This window comes from Synchiropus splendidus, chromosome 17, assembly GCF_027744825.2.
Source record: "Synchiropus splendidus isolate RoL2022-P1 chromosome 17, RoL_Sspl_1.0, whole genome shotgun sequence".
NCBI lineage: Eukaryota > Metazoa > Chordata > Actinopteri > Syngnathiformes > Callionymidae > Synchiropus > Synchiropus splendidus.
The window spans coordinates 8913168-8927524 of record NC_071350.1 but is presented as its reverse complement, the minus strand read 5'-3'; the positions used below and the strand labels follow the sequence as shown (position 1 = coordinate 8927524).

The 14357-nt window shown below is 42.9% G+C and overlaps 1 protein-coding gene across 2 annotated transcripts; it reads right to left on the bottom strand.

Moving 5' to 3' along the window:
* Positions 1-10: 10 nt before the first annotated feature.
* LOC128748400 (C2 domain-containing protein 2) lies at positions 11-14235 on the bottom strand. 2 transcript variants are annotated; one of them, XM_053847140.1, is made up of 14 exons: positions 13481-14235; positions 12172-12264; positions 10605-10724; positions 6888-6989; positions 6088-6204; positions 5405-5510; positions 4656-4764; positions 4516-4580; positions 4331-4446; positions 4087-4255; positions 3758-3999; positions 3413-3671; positions 3204-3237; positions 1371-1602 (listed from the first exon to the last, which is right to left on the bottom strand). In XM_053847140.1, the coding sequence occupies exons 1-14, from the start codon at positions 13745-13747 to the stop codon at positions 1518-1520; spliced, it is 1884 nt and encodes a 627-aa protein (XP_053703115.1). In that variant the 5' UTR covers positions 13748-14235; the 3' UTR covers positions 1371-1517. The 2 variants fall into 2 exon arrangements, with proteins under 2 accessions (XP_053703114.1, XP_053703115.1); XM_053847139.1 differs by lacking the exon at positions 3204-3237 and having other exon boundaries at positions 11-1602.
* Positions 14236-14357: the final 122 nt, after the last annotated feature.

Genomic DNA, 14357 nt, shown 5'->3' with positions numbered 1-14357 from the left:
GAAAATCATCTTTCTTTCAAAAAAAAAAAAAAAAAAAAAAAAAAAAAAATCACATTAAACCCTGCAGTTTATTCAGAACAGCTGTTGCTTGCAAGACACAGAAGCAAATGCCTTTAAGAGGATGACAGACACATCTTGATCCCATGTGTACCCGAGAGATTGAGTTGAAACGGATGTATTTAAATATGAATACACGCTTCCTGGTTAGTCCATTATTGTGACACACAGATTCGAGTGTGTTATGTGCATAGGCATTTAGATAGTAGAGATTGCTGATGTTAGAACACAAAGCATTGGTTTGTTTCTTCTAGTGAGTGGAGTCAAACGTTGGACCAGAGTAACGGTAAGGCAATCTTCAGTTCTGTCTTATTACGTTGCATAATCTCCCAAGCGACGGCAGCCTCCATCAACCGAAGATATGGTTGTGAATCGTGTGCACCGAGGTCTTCAACAAGCTGCTTACAAAACATACAATCATCAGCTGATTTCTTGAAAAATAGCGTCCACACTATTGAGGTTCAAAAACAATATGAGGCGATAAAACATTTTATGGGGATAAACGCACGGTGGGAGAGTAGTTTTGTTAGTGCCTGACGCGACAAGCACAATTGAGTTCCATCAAAGTCGCTGCTTACAGTTTGTCAAGTTCCCTTTTCACACAGAAACCTCTGCTGGTCGCATTTCTGGAATATTTTAGGAAGACAGGAGACATTTGCATATTAAAAACTCAGCAGGAATAAAAGTTACATGAACACTTCAACAACATTAAGCCAACCTAAATAGTCATAAAGACCAACTTGTAAAGATACTTTTCCGATTATAAATAACATGGGGATGAAGAACTCAACATCATCATATGTACATTTCACACAGCTGTTGCAGTTGATCTTGATTTATTGGCTTGAAATAAGCTATAAACTAAGCTAAACTTAAAAGAGCACTGGGTGTGAATCCCAAAATAAGAGTTCAGAATAAGAGTTCACACTGAAAACATCCTCCCCTCTGTGATGAATCAGAGCGACAGACAAGTCTCTGTCTGTCTTCAGAGCAGCTTTTGTCATTGCACTGTAAAGCAACGCTAGTGAAAATGTGCAAATCATAGACACCACTCTCATCTTCATCTTTGGTCCACCTTAGGGAAACACAGGGATGCGCTCATGCGGCAAGGAGTAATGGCCATTACCAGGCGGTGACAAGGCCACTTTAAAATTCCAAAATGTTGCATAAAAATCAGAGAAACAAGCCAAGGAATATCCAGTAAAATGCCATGATTCCCGCACAGCTGCGTTGGCTGAATTCCTGCCCTCAATGGAAAACACCTTCAGTGAATCATCTCCACACCGCAGGTTTGCCAGTCCGTGTTTGAGGTGCTAGTAGGGGTTCACGTGCGTGGCTCCCCCATGGAGGTAGAGCCGTTGACTTTGACCTTGTTCTTGCTCTTCCGGCTGAGCATGCGACTAAGCGTAGCTGTCCGACTGGCGCGCTCCACGGAGGAAGGAGACTCCAGGTACACCAGGTCATTGTGCGACTGGCTCATCCCCGGTTCCTTGCGTTGGTGCCTCCTCCGGAAAAACAGTCTGGCACCCCTTTGTAGGAAGCTCCCTGGGAAACAAAACCCAGAGACAAGAACAGTGTCAAACGGATGGTTGAGTTCAGATGGAGATTAGTGACGCTGGCGTTAGACTGAGATTACAAGGCAGTGAGAGCGCAGATGCTAATATTAGCCGCAGAGTGTTGATTGTCCAAGTCAAACACAGACATAGCAGTTTGAGAAACATGTTCACCCTGATTCTGGTTTTTGGACCACAGTGCTGTGTGTTGTAGTCGAGACCATCTAACCTGAGACTGAGACCAGGGCTTACAGACTCCAGGCCCATTAATGCTCAATGTGACTGTTTCTACCCCATACGTCGCTCTAATGAGACAGAAGGAGACATAATATTGACGGAAATTCTCCGTCCTCCAGTCACGATATATTTGTAACGGCCTCACCGACCGTCCTTTTCTGCTTTCGTGCAAGAGGCACATTATCAATACTTCTTTCACAGTCCCCATGTTAGTTTAGGAGTTTGTCATTGTCGTAAAGTTTTCACTATGGGCTGCTCCCCCTGGTGGATATATTGGTGAATAGCAATACCAATGCAAAGAACACATGAACAGAAGAACCTTTGAGATCAGTGACAGTCTGTACTCAGTTCAGTCTTGCTCCTCACCGGTCTTAAATCTCAGTCACAACTCGGTCTCGCTAAAGTCTTGGTCTCTCTAAGCTCTGGGGTTAGGTGATCTCCACTACAAAAGATCCTCACGTAATACATCTAGAACTTCTTATGTCTCTTATAAACATCATAGAAAACACAGTATCCACATGCTTAACATATGTTTTTAACACAACCACTCGGATGTCTGATCCTAAAAATATGCTAATGTTGGACACTTCTCTCTTTGTAACATAACAGAATAATCAGCACATACAGCAATAACAATAAAAAAGTGAAACAAAATAAAACACTAGAAGGATTTGTAGTGCATAGCCATGTTTTTATAGAGCAGAATATGTTACACAGTACTACTTGACTGCATCATTCTACAGTAAAGTAATGTGAGAACACATATAGCTTTTACATAACCAGTCCCCTGTCCCCACTTAAAATGGTTATCTAACATGCTGGTAACTGCAAATATAAAGCGTGTACTTTGCCCTACTGAGAGCAAAGGAAATCTGCACTGTAGGTGTTCTAAACTCAAATTAATTTAGGTAATGGAGAACATGATGGATTATGGATTGCACTGGAAAGTGCACCTGAGTGTTAGAAGTGTTTGTTCAGGCTAATGGGACTAGAAAAAAAACAGTATTGAAACAGTAAAATAGTGAAGAAGATGACTCATTAACATAACTGTTTATTTGACTAGAAAGCCTAACTTGACCCAGTGAGACAAACTTTATGAACCCTCTCTAACTGAAACACCTGAGCTGGCAGAATGACGTCCTGAGAGGAGAAAACTCCAGCTATCCTTGAAGTCATAAATACTTATCGGTTCATTTCCTGATAACAAAAAAAGCAGGAAATAGGGCATCAGGTTTGCAATGATGTGTTCAACATGAGGTGATATATCTACCAGGAGAACTCGGAACTCTACACAAAACTTTACAGGAGACTACTTGTGCTAGTGTAGCATGGGAGCTACGTGACAAGAGGACTTACTCATCTGGACATAATGTCTCTGAACTGGTTTCCTCTGTGACAGCAGAGATGTCAGTTTAAGACAAGAAAAAAAGAGCAGAAAAGAGAACATGACTGGGGAAAAACAGGTGGCTGCGAAATATCCAAATTCAAGTGTGCTTCTGCCTTCAATGTGGAATTCACAGCCCCAAACCAGCAGAACCAGATTGGCAGGGATGAGGTGCTCCTACCTCTCTTTTTGCAGCTGGCCTCAGAGACACACATGGAGAGCGAGGTGTGGTTCAGATCCTCTCCCGTCTGGCTCTCCCAGTCCTCTGGGGGTCGGCCTGTTCCGCTCAGACCATCGTGGGGCTCCTCCGGGGGGCTGCTGGTCCCCGACATGATGGCAGTGGTAACATCCTGAGTTGAGCTGTCTTCTGACATGGAGGCGTCCATCGCCGCGGCATAACCCGCCATCAGTGCCAGCTCATCGTCCTGAGACAATGGCGTCTGGGGAATAAAACGTGAACCATCTATAAAGCCAGATTCTCTTTTTACAACCTGAACATTTCAAAAGTTTTAAAATGCTGTCTTACTTTGGCAATGCCAGAGATGATGATGGTGCTCTTCTTCACCGGTGATTTCATCTTCTGTTTCGCAGACTGGTGCAGTTGTCGAATGGCTGCCTCGGCAACAGGGTCGGTGCCGTTCAACATGAGCAGCTCAGTGTCAGAGGAGGACAAAGCTTTGTTGACTGTTGACGTCAACACCGACGTCTGTTCGGACACACGGCGCTCGGACAGTTTGGATTTGCTGACCATGGCCTTCTGAGAAGAATCTGGAGAAAATTGAAGATCAACAACAGCTGCTCTGGAGCGTTCCAGCGGGAATCCAAGTATCACTGAAGTCCCTTCAGTCATCATACCTATGCTCAGCCCAGGAGGAAGCGGTCGACCCGGCTTGCTCTTCACCGCAGTGATTGTTGTGACCACTGTGCCACAAGGCATCACAGTCCGATCCATCTCCACTCTCTTAGTGGACGCCGGGGTGGGGGGCTGCCAGGAGCGCACCTCACTGGGCTCCAGGTAGGTAAACTTATCAAACAAATGAAGCATCAACATTTCAGACACAGAAACCAAAAGAACATTCGATTGACTTGTGATATGTACCTCAGTAGTTAGTGATCCAGCCACTACATCTTTGGTCTTGAGTGTCAATGTTTGCAGTCCTTTGGGCTCCTTCTTCACAAGATCAAAAGGCACAGACACCTGGCCTACTACACATTCTGCAATACAAATAACAATCTCCGTCGGATGCACTAAAACCATGAAGCTCGTTTTCTGGTATTACTTACGCCCCTCTGGTGCTCCCTCATTCAGCACTTGAATGAGGAGTTCTTTTGAGCGACCGTTCAGTTCACTGAAACAATAGAAAAAAGCGACATGTAAAACTGCATCCGCTCAAGGATGATACTTGCTCTGTGGGCAAACTTACAAGATAAACGGCTGATCCCAGGCAGGACAAGTTGTGTGCTTTAAAGCTGAAGTATTGAACTTCTGTGGAGGGTCATCCAACTGCAGCACACACAGAGGATTCATGCTGCCTACAACCACAACACATACAGCTTAGCTATTATCAAGGAAAACAACAGTAAACTGTGTGCAATGTCTTGCATGTCATTTTCCATCGCAAAGCAACCACTGTCAAAGTTATTTAAATTACAGGTAAAGGCACCTGATGAAGTGCTACCAAGCAGGATGTACTAATGTAAACACCAGCGCGTCTTTATCTCAGATCCTCAGCCAACTTCTGCTTCACTTACAGAAACAGAAAGATGCTCAATGCTGTGTCATGGCACTGCTATTTATAGTTCAGGGTCGGGCAGAATTAGGAACTTGAACGCAAATTTAAATACCACTCATTTCAGAAGAATCAAAAGAATGAAGTTCAGTCCCATTTTGAATAAACCCTTTTTGGAAAAATGTGCTGAATAACAGATCATTTTAAAGTCTCAAATTTCTATGAACTACAGAGCGAAAACAAGTCTCCACTGATGAGACCCTCCTGTCACTTCCAACAGGATGGGACATGCATTACTGTCTCCTGGAAATTCCATCAGAAGGCAGATCACAGGAGCTTCCTGCTTCTATTACGCCATCCCTTCTGCAGCATGACTGACCAAACAGGCGAGATCAAACGGCACACACTTGAAGCAACCATGAAATCCGCTTGCATCATCTCACCTGCAGCACCTTCCTCCTGATCGACTGTCACCCGAATATTTTTCACCAGCAGTTTCCAGTCATGAGCTCGGGGCGGTTTGGGAGGAACTGATTTATTGAATGCTTCCTGTTGGAGAGGCAGTATTTAGCAAACTTCATTAGGATAGAGGGCGGAAGATGCTGTATCAGAAGTCTGGGAGGAAGAATTAATCATTTAACGGCTGCTTCTGGGAATGTCAAATAGACCAGATACCGATCTGTTTGCGGCGGGGCTGGAAGCCGTCTCATGCTGATGCCGACAAAAAGTTGCCATTTATCTTTCATGAACAGTTTTGAATATCCCACACACAGCAAAAATGCATTAGAACTGAACTTGTCCTGATGCTAAAACAATACTATTACTGTTAATCTAGAGAAACCCGCTGTTGATGATCATATTATATGTTTAATACTCAAGTAGTACTGTTAGTTTTTCATTAAATTGTGACTACAACAGGTGGAGAGTCAACATTTATTTGAACTGGATCCAGAGGAATACAAATAATAGTCTTTAAATGGCAAGACATTTAGTAATGGTTATAATGTCTTAATAAAAATGCATCCTTTGTTCATACTGACTAGAGGTCAGAAGTAATTTTCATCACGTTGCACCTGTTGAGAGCGAGCGTTTCGACAAATCCTGGAGGAAGTTATGCTCTACAAACCTTGACCTCTGTGGCCTGAGCAGGCCGGCAGCTCAGAAGCACAGATGGACGAGTAGCATGTAAAATCTGTTTTAACTGCTCCTTGACTGAGTCTGTAGTTGGAGTGAGGGATTTGTTCTGTGGGGGAAAAACAAGACAAAAATGCTTCTTAGGTTTTATGGTTGAATGCAATACATATTCCACAGTATTGATAGAAACAGCAACACACATCAAACTAACATAACCTGTTGGCAAACGTGAGGCAAAGGCAGCGAAGGCAAATCAGTTAAATGCTGGTTTGCATTTATTCAAAAGAATGCAGCGTGACCGTGGCGGATGCTCCTCTCACTTTTACAAAGGCGTTTTTGGGAGGTCAAAAAGAGCTTCATGTCACTCTCTCATACCTTCGACGGCAGTGTGTTGCAATGACTCATTCCATTCTTGCTCTTTAGAAGCATTTTTGGTTCGACAGTTGTTGTTGGGGAACCATGGAGCTAACACAGATCAGTGGCATTAAAAGTAGAAATGGAGCGAGAGAAAGCGAGTGCAGGGGTGGTTGAGTGGACAGCTAAAAGCAGGTGGAGTGCTTCATCATAGAGGACAGGAAAGAGTTGGGATGTTACTGAAATCTGCTTTCATGATCACAATTCATGAGAATGCAGAACACTCTTCGTTCAAAGTTGTGTGCCACATTTCACTGGAGTTCTGGTTTATGTTTTATTTTACATAACGCTATCCTTGTGACCTCGAGCCCAAGAAAGAGACAGCTGAGAGAAGAAGAATACGCTAGAATTCCGATTAAATATTCGGTGTAAAATCACCTGTGCAGACATAGAGGTGACCAGCAGCTCTTCTGTCGTCAGGTGGGACACATCCCAGCTGACGTGGACCTCATCGTCAGCTTCTTGGAGTTGAAGGTCAAGCTGCCGACATCAACAAGCAAAAATAACTACAGGTACAACAAACAGAATTCAGTTTCAAGCATTTCAAAGGCTGGATGACAATGACACGAGGGTTGGTTGCCTTTCACCAAGATGAGGGCTACAGTAAAAAAAACTCCAGCTATGTTTTTTCTTCCTCCCAGTTCCAGAGAACCAGGTCTCTGGAGGCTCAAGCCAATGACAGTTGCATCAGATGAGAGGGACATCACGGACATCATGCTTTTTAAGTGAAACTAATCACACTTTTCATCACTGAATTACAGGACAATGGGGATGGGTGATAACCTATCGTACACAATATACCGCCATAAACAATTTCCACGATGAGAACTCTGCATCTTACGCAAAATTCGATAAACACACGGCGCACTCGCTGCATTGGCCTTGCATACATATGGAGCTAGTTCCAATAAAACATACAGAGAACAAGCATCAAAATGATAATTTATTCACATTATTTGTAATATTTCTTCATTAGAAAATGTGTCCAGACGGGTGCACAGTTTAAGTAAACTGTTAAAAGACAGACGATACAACAGACAGATGGCTCAATTTAACCCCTAAATAAAACTGGCGGAGCAGTTTGAATTTCTGAATTTCTCATCTCTACACTTAGTTAACTATTATAACTAAACATAAACAAAGTCCACTAATAGGTTTAATTAAATAACAGTTTCAAGACAGACTGTAGTGTGGACAATATACAGTAGTAATACACTTTACAAGTCACCTAGTAACCAAAGTAAACCCCTTGACAAACCTTTTAAACACTGACATTATCTCAACAACATAATCCATTCAGCAACAAGACGCCCTCGTGAGTGAAACTGACCCAGTTGCATGAGAAGATGAAGCTTCATCAACTTTGACTAAATCATCCTCACAGATAACATTCATCCATCTACCCTCCAGCACGTCTTTGTTAACTGCAGACAAAGCTCATACAGCTCCAATAAAGTTGGAGTTGAACTTCTGTGTTTTTATTATACCTGCCTTGACTATATGTTGCCTGTCTATGAAGTGGCCATAGTTTGATTCATAAATGACAAAACTATATATTCAGTAGCGGAGATGACTGTTGAATATTTTGTTTCAAGCTGCTTGTGTATGATGTTTTATGACACTATGAGTGGACATTAGTGGGTGCTGGTGAGAGTAGATAACTGTATGGAACTTCCTCTGCATTGCGATATTAATTAGTTTACAACATTCTCGATTCATGATGCAAATTCGGGCTATTGAACCATGTAATTTGCTTCCTAGTGAGACGCGGGTCCACGACATTTGCATGAAGGTATAAACCAGGAACGACCACACCACTGATGGACATGACAACCTGGACTTGGGTCCAAAACTACTTTCCATAACCCAAACGAAGTAAATCAAATATGAAAACATGAAGTGTAGTGTCCATCCGAAACAAAGAGCACAGCGGAAGAAAAGAAAGAATAAGAGAAAGATAACAGGCAAGTCATCTTGTCCTGGCGTGCCTGAATACCAGACTGAAAAGCAGCCTCTGTGATACCAAACAAAGGCTTCATCAGATAACAATGACGATACATTCACAGGAACAGTGTCACTCAGATCACATTAACTTGGACAAAGCAGCCCCCCAACACAGTTTACTTTCAAATAAAGAAGAAAACACTGCTCATACTATGTTCCATACTTGAACACATCTTTAAAATCACCTGAAAATTGGCTTTAAAATCAGGACTGGACAAATACAAGATAAGGACGGAAGGTGACAGTGCGGCTCATGTAGTCTCTCTTCATTACAAACCATTCAGATTGTATCTAACATGACTGATGTTTCAATGAACCATCACAGGTTTGTCGCAGAGCCTACCGCCCTGGTGCTCCAGTTCCCGACCCAGCAGACATGAAAAGGTCCACAAGCCTTGCATCTTGCATTAATAATAACTGGTGGAACCTTTAACAAGAATTTGTCCATGATCAGTTGTTGACTGTCAGCTGAGTGTGTTGTTTTTGTGGCTCAGAGACACTCTCTGATGATGTCACCTCATGCCGCGCATGACATTTGGATGGAAATCTGACTAGTAGGTTTCATGGTTAGCAGCATGGTGGGTTTGGAGAGACAGGAGCCCAGAACTGACCCCATCGTCTAAGTGCATGAAGCCAGTTTCTGATAGTAACAGCCGGCTTGCGCAGGAAAGACCCAGCAGATGCATGTCTCGTCCTGGGAAAGACCACCAACAGTCCATTGAATGACACAAAGGACACCATCCTCATGTGTCTGATGAAACTCTAGTAGATCACACTTGGATTAGACATGTGGAAAAAAAACTGTGATGAAAACACCTGTGATGCTACATAGCTACACAACACCACCAATTTTTGAAGCAGGAAAAACCCGACTTTCATTGAGGTGTTGGTGTGCCTCTGGGGAAAACAAAGCCCATTTGGAAAAAAGCTTTTCTGACTTTTCCAGACTGATCTGAAAGCGCCAGAGTGAAACAGGAGAAACCCTTTACATTCCTGTAACAACAATTGATTCCCAACCAAAACAAACCTCTCGCGCCACCTCTCTCTCTCTCTCCCTCCTAATTCAGGGTGTATTTATGGCACAATGAGCTCAGGAGGTGACAAGCACCTTATTGGTTTAAAAATATCCTTAATACAAGTAGGCTAACAGGCATAGCTACTTATTCTTCACACTTGTGGGGATTTAACCTTTCTGCAAGATTACAGCTAAAAATATGATTTGTAGCGTTTTGTCTTGTTTACACGTAATCGACGCACACTTTAATACACGTTAGTCATATGGTCGGAGGAGTCCAGTAGCTAATACCAACATCAGAAAAGAAAATAATAGGTGTACATTTTGGCTACACCATTGGTTTAGTGTCAGTAATCCGATAAAAACATATTGAAGAGCATTTTACTTCAATGGGAACTCGGTCAACTTCTGCTCTACAGCACGTTCTTAAGGTGCCACTTTACGTGTTCTGTGTAAAGTCTGAGCAAGCAAGTACAAAAAGCGTTTCAGCTCTTGGAGAAAAACCATCATAATATTGAGGTTTTCTGATGAAAAAAAGAAACGTTCATTTTGATGCAGAATGTGAGAGAGGAGTGATGCATGTGCCAACTGAATGTCTCAGCCCTCTACTTAGATACATTATCTCCAATCCACTTTCCTTCCTTAATTTGTCTGGGACACTTTGATAAAGTACAGACAGAAAATCAATAACAGACATCTTGTCAGAAGAGTTGCACGTCATCATTCCATCCTGCCTTTCTTGCTTGTTTTACAACAGCTTTCTTCCAACATGTCTCGTAAAGTGCTACGACTGACTAGTCATCCTTCAAAAACCTTGTATTTTTTTTTCATTTTAAATTGGATGGTATAAGTATAGTATAAAAAATGGCTCAGACGTTTTAAAGGAGGTATTTGGGACACTTGCCAAGGACATGAGAGGTAATTTAAAATGTGGAACCTTGGCCAGTGGTGATCAAAAAGTGTGCGGCTCATCAATGAACTCAAGAATTATGTGATGTGCTTTCTGTCAATACAGAATGATTCACACAAAAGTCCTACGTGCGTGTTTTTCCATCAGTAAATGACCAAACATTTACCTGCAGTTCCAGCGGACACATGGTGACTGTATATTTACATGGATCCGCTGACGCTGCTGCTGTTGACTCAGCGCCGACCATGAACACAAGCTTCTCTGCAACCACGTTGCAGCAAACAGCCTGTTGAGACAAGACATTCAGACACTTGAAGAACCATTACATACTCCTCCAGTAATTACAGTAATACCAACACAACATAAATCCACTACTTACTTTTGCAGGAGGGATTTAGTACCACACATAAAAAAATGTTTGGGCTTAGAAACAAAATGCATTTCAGTAAATCACAGGATTAAAAAAAGCAAAACTTTACAACGGAATATTTTAAAATGAGCAGTTTCTTGCAAAAAAAAATTGTTGGAATACAATGAGATGCAGATTTCAAAAAAGAATTTCAGTTCTAGTTCATAGTTTTGCACGGTCAAACGAAGTCATATGACGACTAGTGATGCCTCAATAGATCTCATGATGAGACTCGTACAAGTCCCATCACCCATTTGTAACAGTTCATCCTGCTTGAACTTTGAAGGCGGTTTTACAAAAACACCCAACTCACTGTTCCACCCTGAGGATCACGCGGCGCAAAATCTCCCTGACGCTTTTTCGCAGTTTGCTTGTCATTGTGAAACCAAAAGTAGCATTTTTACACTGCGTTTTTTTCTCTGAGGAGAGCTAAATACTGTGGAGCACGGAGGAAAATTAAAAGCATCTGGAGCATTGGAGTGGAATGCTTTTGCCACGTCAGTTGTCTGTGTACGATAAATCACCTTCACTACTGTGGAATGTTTCTCCAGACACGTAAATCAAGTTGCACTAAAGAACAGTTCCATCATTCAGCATCATACAGACAGCATTTATTGAGTGAATTGATGACTGTGACTCTACTGCGTTTGTTTGCAAATGGAGCTCTGTGATGGGAACCTGCTACCTGCCCCGCCTTACTGCCGAGGTGGACACAATATAAGCCTCTTAAACACACACGCACACCAGCCTCTGTTCATTAAATTCCTCACACTCACAACAGAGCACCTGGTATTCGGGTCTATATTGCGATGGCCACAAAGAGAGGGCTGAGCCGGCACTGGGCAGCTGCAGAGCTGAGCAGGACGGAATCACAGTAAACAGTTCAACTCATATTGACCTTTAAAATCAAACAGAGGCCGTTCAGCCAGTGTTTGTGAACAACCAGGGAACTGTTTTAATGTCCATCACTATAGCAACAAGAGAACTGTTTTTGAGAATATGTATTATCGTCTGTTGTGAAATCACAATTAAGCTGAGGAATGTGTCACAGCACACAACTGAGCTGCATCATCAGTTTTTTATACAGATTTTATTTCCTCACTTGGATTACACATGAAAAGTGCAGCCATGTGTCTGAAATTATCTGCTCCACAGAGCTTAATGTGCCAGTAAAAACCCACAATTTAAGGAAAAAGAATTTCAGCAATGCAGTAAACACAGGTTTCAATTTGTTATCAAACAACAAACTGGGTAGTTAAACTGTTTTAGGACATCCTCTCTGAAGATAACTTTGTGGAAGAATTGACTGCCACGTTTGGTGTACCTTGTGTTTGGCAGACTTCTGAAAGCTGGAAACTTGACTGAGGGTGAGCTCTGATGCTTCAAGTCCATCTTCTTCAAACGACAGAATTACATTCTGAAAGAGGGGAGGAAAACAACAGAAAACATTAAAACAACTGAGGATATAAATGTCATTATGACGAATATAAACTGTCTGGCCAAAAAAAACAGTTGCCACCAAAAAAAAAAATACATACACTAATATTTTGTTGGACCGCCATTAGCTTGGATTACAGCACGCATTCGCTGTGGCATTGTTTCGATAAGCTTCTGCAATGTCACAAGATTTACTTCCATTCAGTGTTGCATTCATTTTTCACCAAGATCTTGCATTGATGATGGTAGAGTCTGACCGCTGCACGAAGCCTTCTCCAGCACATCCCAAAGATTCTCAATGGGGTGAAGGTCTGGACTCTGTGGTGGCCAGTCCATGTGTGAAAATGATGTCTCATGCTCCCTGAACCAGTCTTTCACAATTTGAGGCCGGTGAATCCTGGCATTGTCATCTTGGAATATGCCCATGCCATCAGGGAACGAAACATCCATTGATGGAATAACCTGGTCATTCAGTATATTCAGGTAGTCGGCTGACCTCATTCTTTGAGCACATACTGTTGCTGAACCGAGACCTGCGGCTCGTACCCATTTGCTTAGTTAAATCCAGGTGGAGACTTTTTTTTGGCCAGGCAGTGTATACTGGATCATCAAAGTCACGACTGTTAATAAACAAAAACCTAGAGGGGGAACTTGGCTGGTCGATGGAACTGATGCACGGCACTGTGCAAAAACAATTTATGGTAATTTCGGATAATACATAGACGGATGTTATAAGGCCCAAAAAACACACGACAGCAGGAGTTGTACCTGACTTTTTAAGTAAAAGGAATCCAAATGTCTGATACGATTTTGTGGTGAATTGACCGAAAATACAAACATGAACGACGATGTTTACATCTTTGTTGATCAAACACAAAAATATAAAGTACATAAACTTCACAATACTTATGCATAGCTTTTTTAAATGTGAACAATGAAGTGACACTTGACATCGGCATTATGTAAAGTTACTTATGCATATCGACGATGTTTGCTGTCATTCCCCACTGTGGAATGAATTAAGGACTAGCTTACCTTAACCTCGCCATTACAGGTGTATCAAACTTTCCTTTTATTTTTGGAGCGTACAATTCAATGAAGGGTTATCTTATCTCCAGTGAAAGTATACGTTAGTCATCACCAGAGCTTTCTTTATTGAGGGTGATCACCTGCCCGGGAGGAGTCACGGAACTCACCCCTGTCCTCCTGGCCTCATCGTTCAAAGCTCGACACCAGGCTCTTCTCCACTGGCTCTTCCAGCTCTTCAGTGACAGCGCCCAGCGCAGCAGAGCCGCGGCTTCCTCCTCCGCGGCTCCCCGCGCCCCCACCGCAGTCCTCTGCTGGAAATACTGTACGAAATACAGCACCAGAGTCACCAACGAGGCGACGAAAAGCGTGACCATGCATAGCCACTGGGGATCCTCCAGACCAAAATATGAAGCGGAACTTTCCAGCTCGGACATTGTTGATGAAAACGATGACTTGCAGTTTTAACACGCCTCGCAGGAAAAACTAGCCCCACATCCTCGCGGTGTGTTTATCGGATCAATTACAGCGCTCCACTAAGTGCCCGCAGCTCAATCCTCTTAATAAATAATGTTTCTTATCCATGGTGCGCTAGTGTCCAGCGGAACCTGGGACCATATCCGCGCGCTGTCCGGGAGCGAAAAGGCAGACTCCAGAATGTACGGAACACCGTATTCTTCTCCTCCTCTTCAATGAGTTTGTTAGCTTCGTTAGCTAATCTCCTCTGTCGTCCGCCGAGCAGGCGAGTCGCAGGCAAAGTTTTCCAAAAATGCTGACAGCGCCTTAAAAGTCATCCGGTGAAGCGCCACCAAACCATGTCCGCGCGTAAAGGAGATGACCGAGAGGAAACATTTTGGAGGAGACGGCGCACGGACCACCACCGGACCTGAGCAGTCTGATCGTAAACTGCCGTATGTGAGGAGATATGTGGCACGGACAGCATCGCCCATAATGCACCGCGGCCAATACGCGAGTGTTTTCGTTTACGAGAGTTGGCGTCATATTTCCGGGTTTTTTAAACGGGCTGTTACGTTTTTTTGGAAATAA

Bases quoted from the DNA above. Each gene is read 5' to 3' on its own strand.
- LOC128748400 (XM_053847139.1), bottom strand. From the start codon at position 13,747: ATGTCCGAGCTGGAAAGTTCCGCTTCATATTTTGGTCTGGAGGATCCC. The intron at 5,511-6,087 runs GTTTGTAGAGCA...CCTCTCCAACAG, and splicing joins CTCAGGCCACAGAGGTCAAG to GAAGCATTCAATAAATCAGT. The intron at 3,672-3,757 runs GTAAGACAGCAT...TTTATTCCCCAG, and splicing joins TCATCTCTGGCATTGCCAAA to ACGCCATTGTCTCAGGACGA.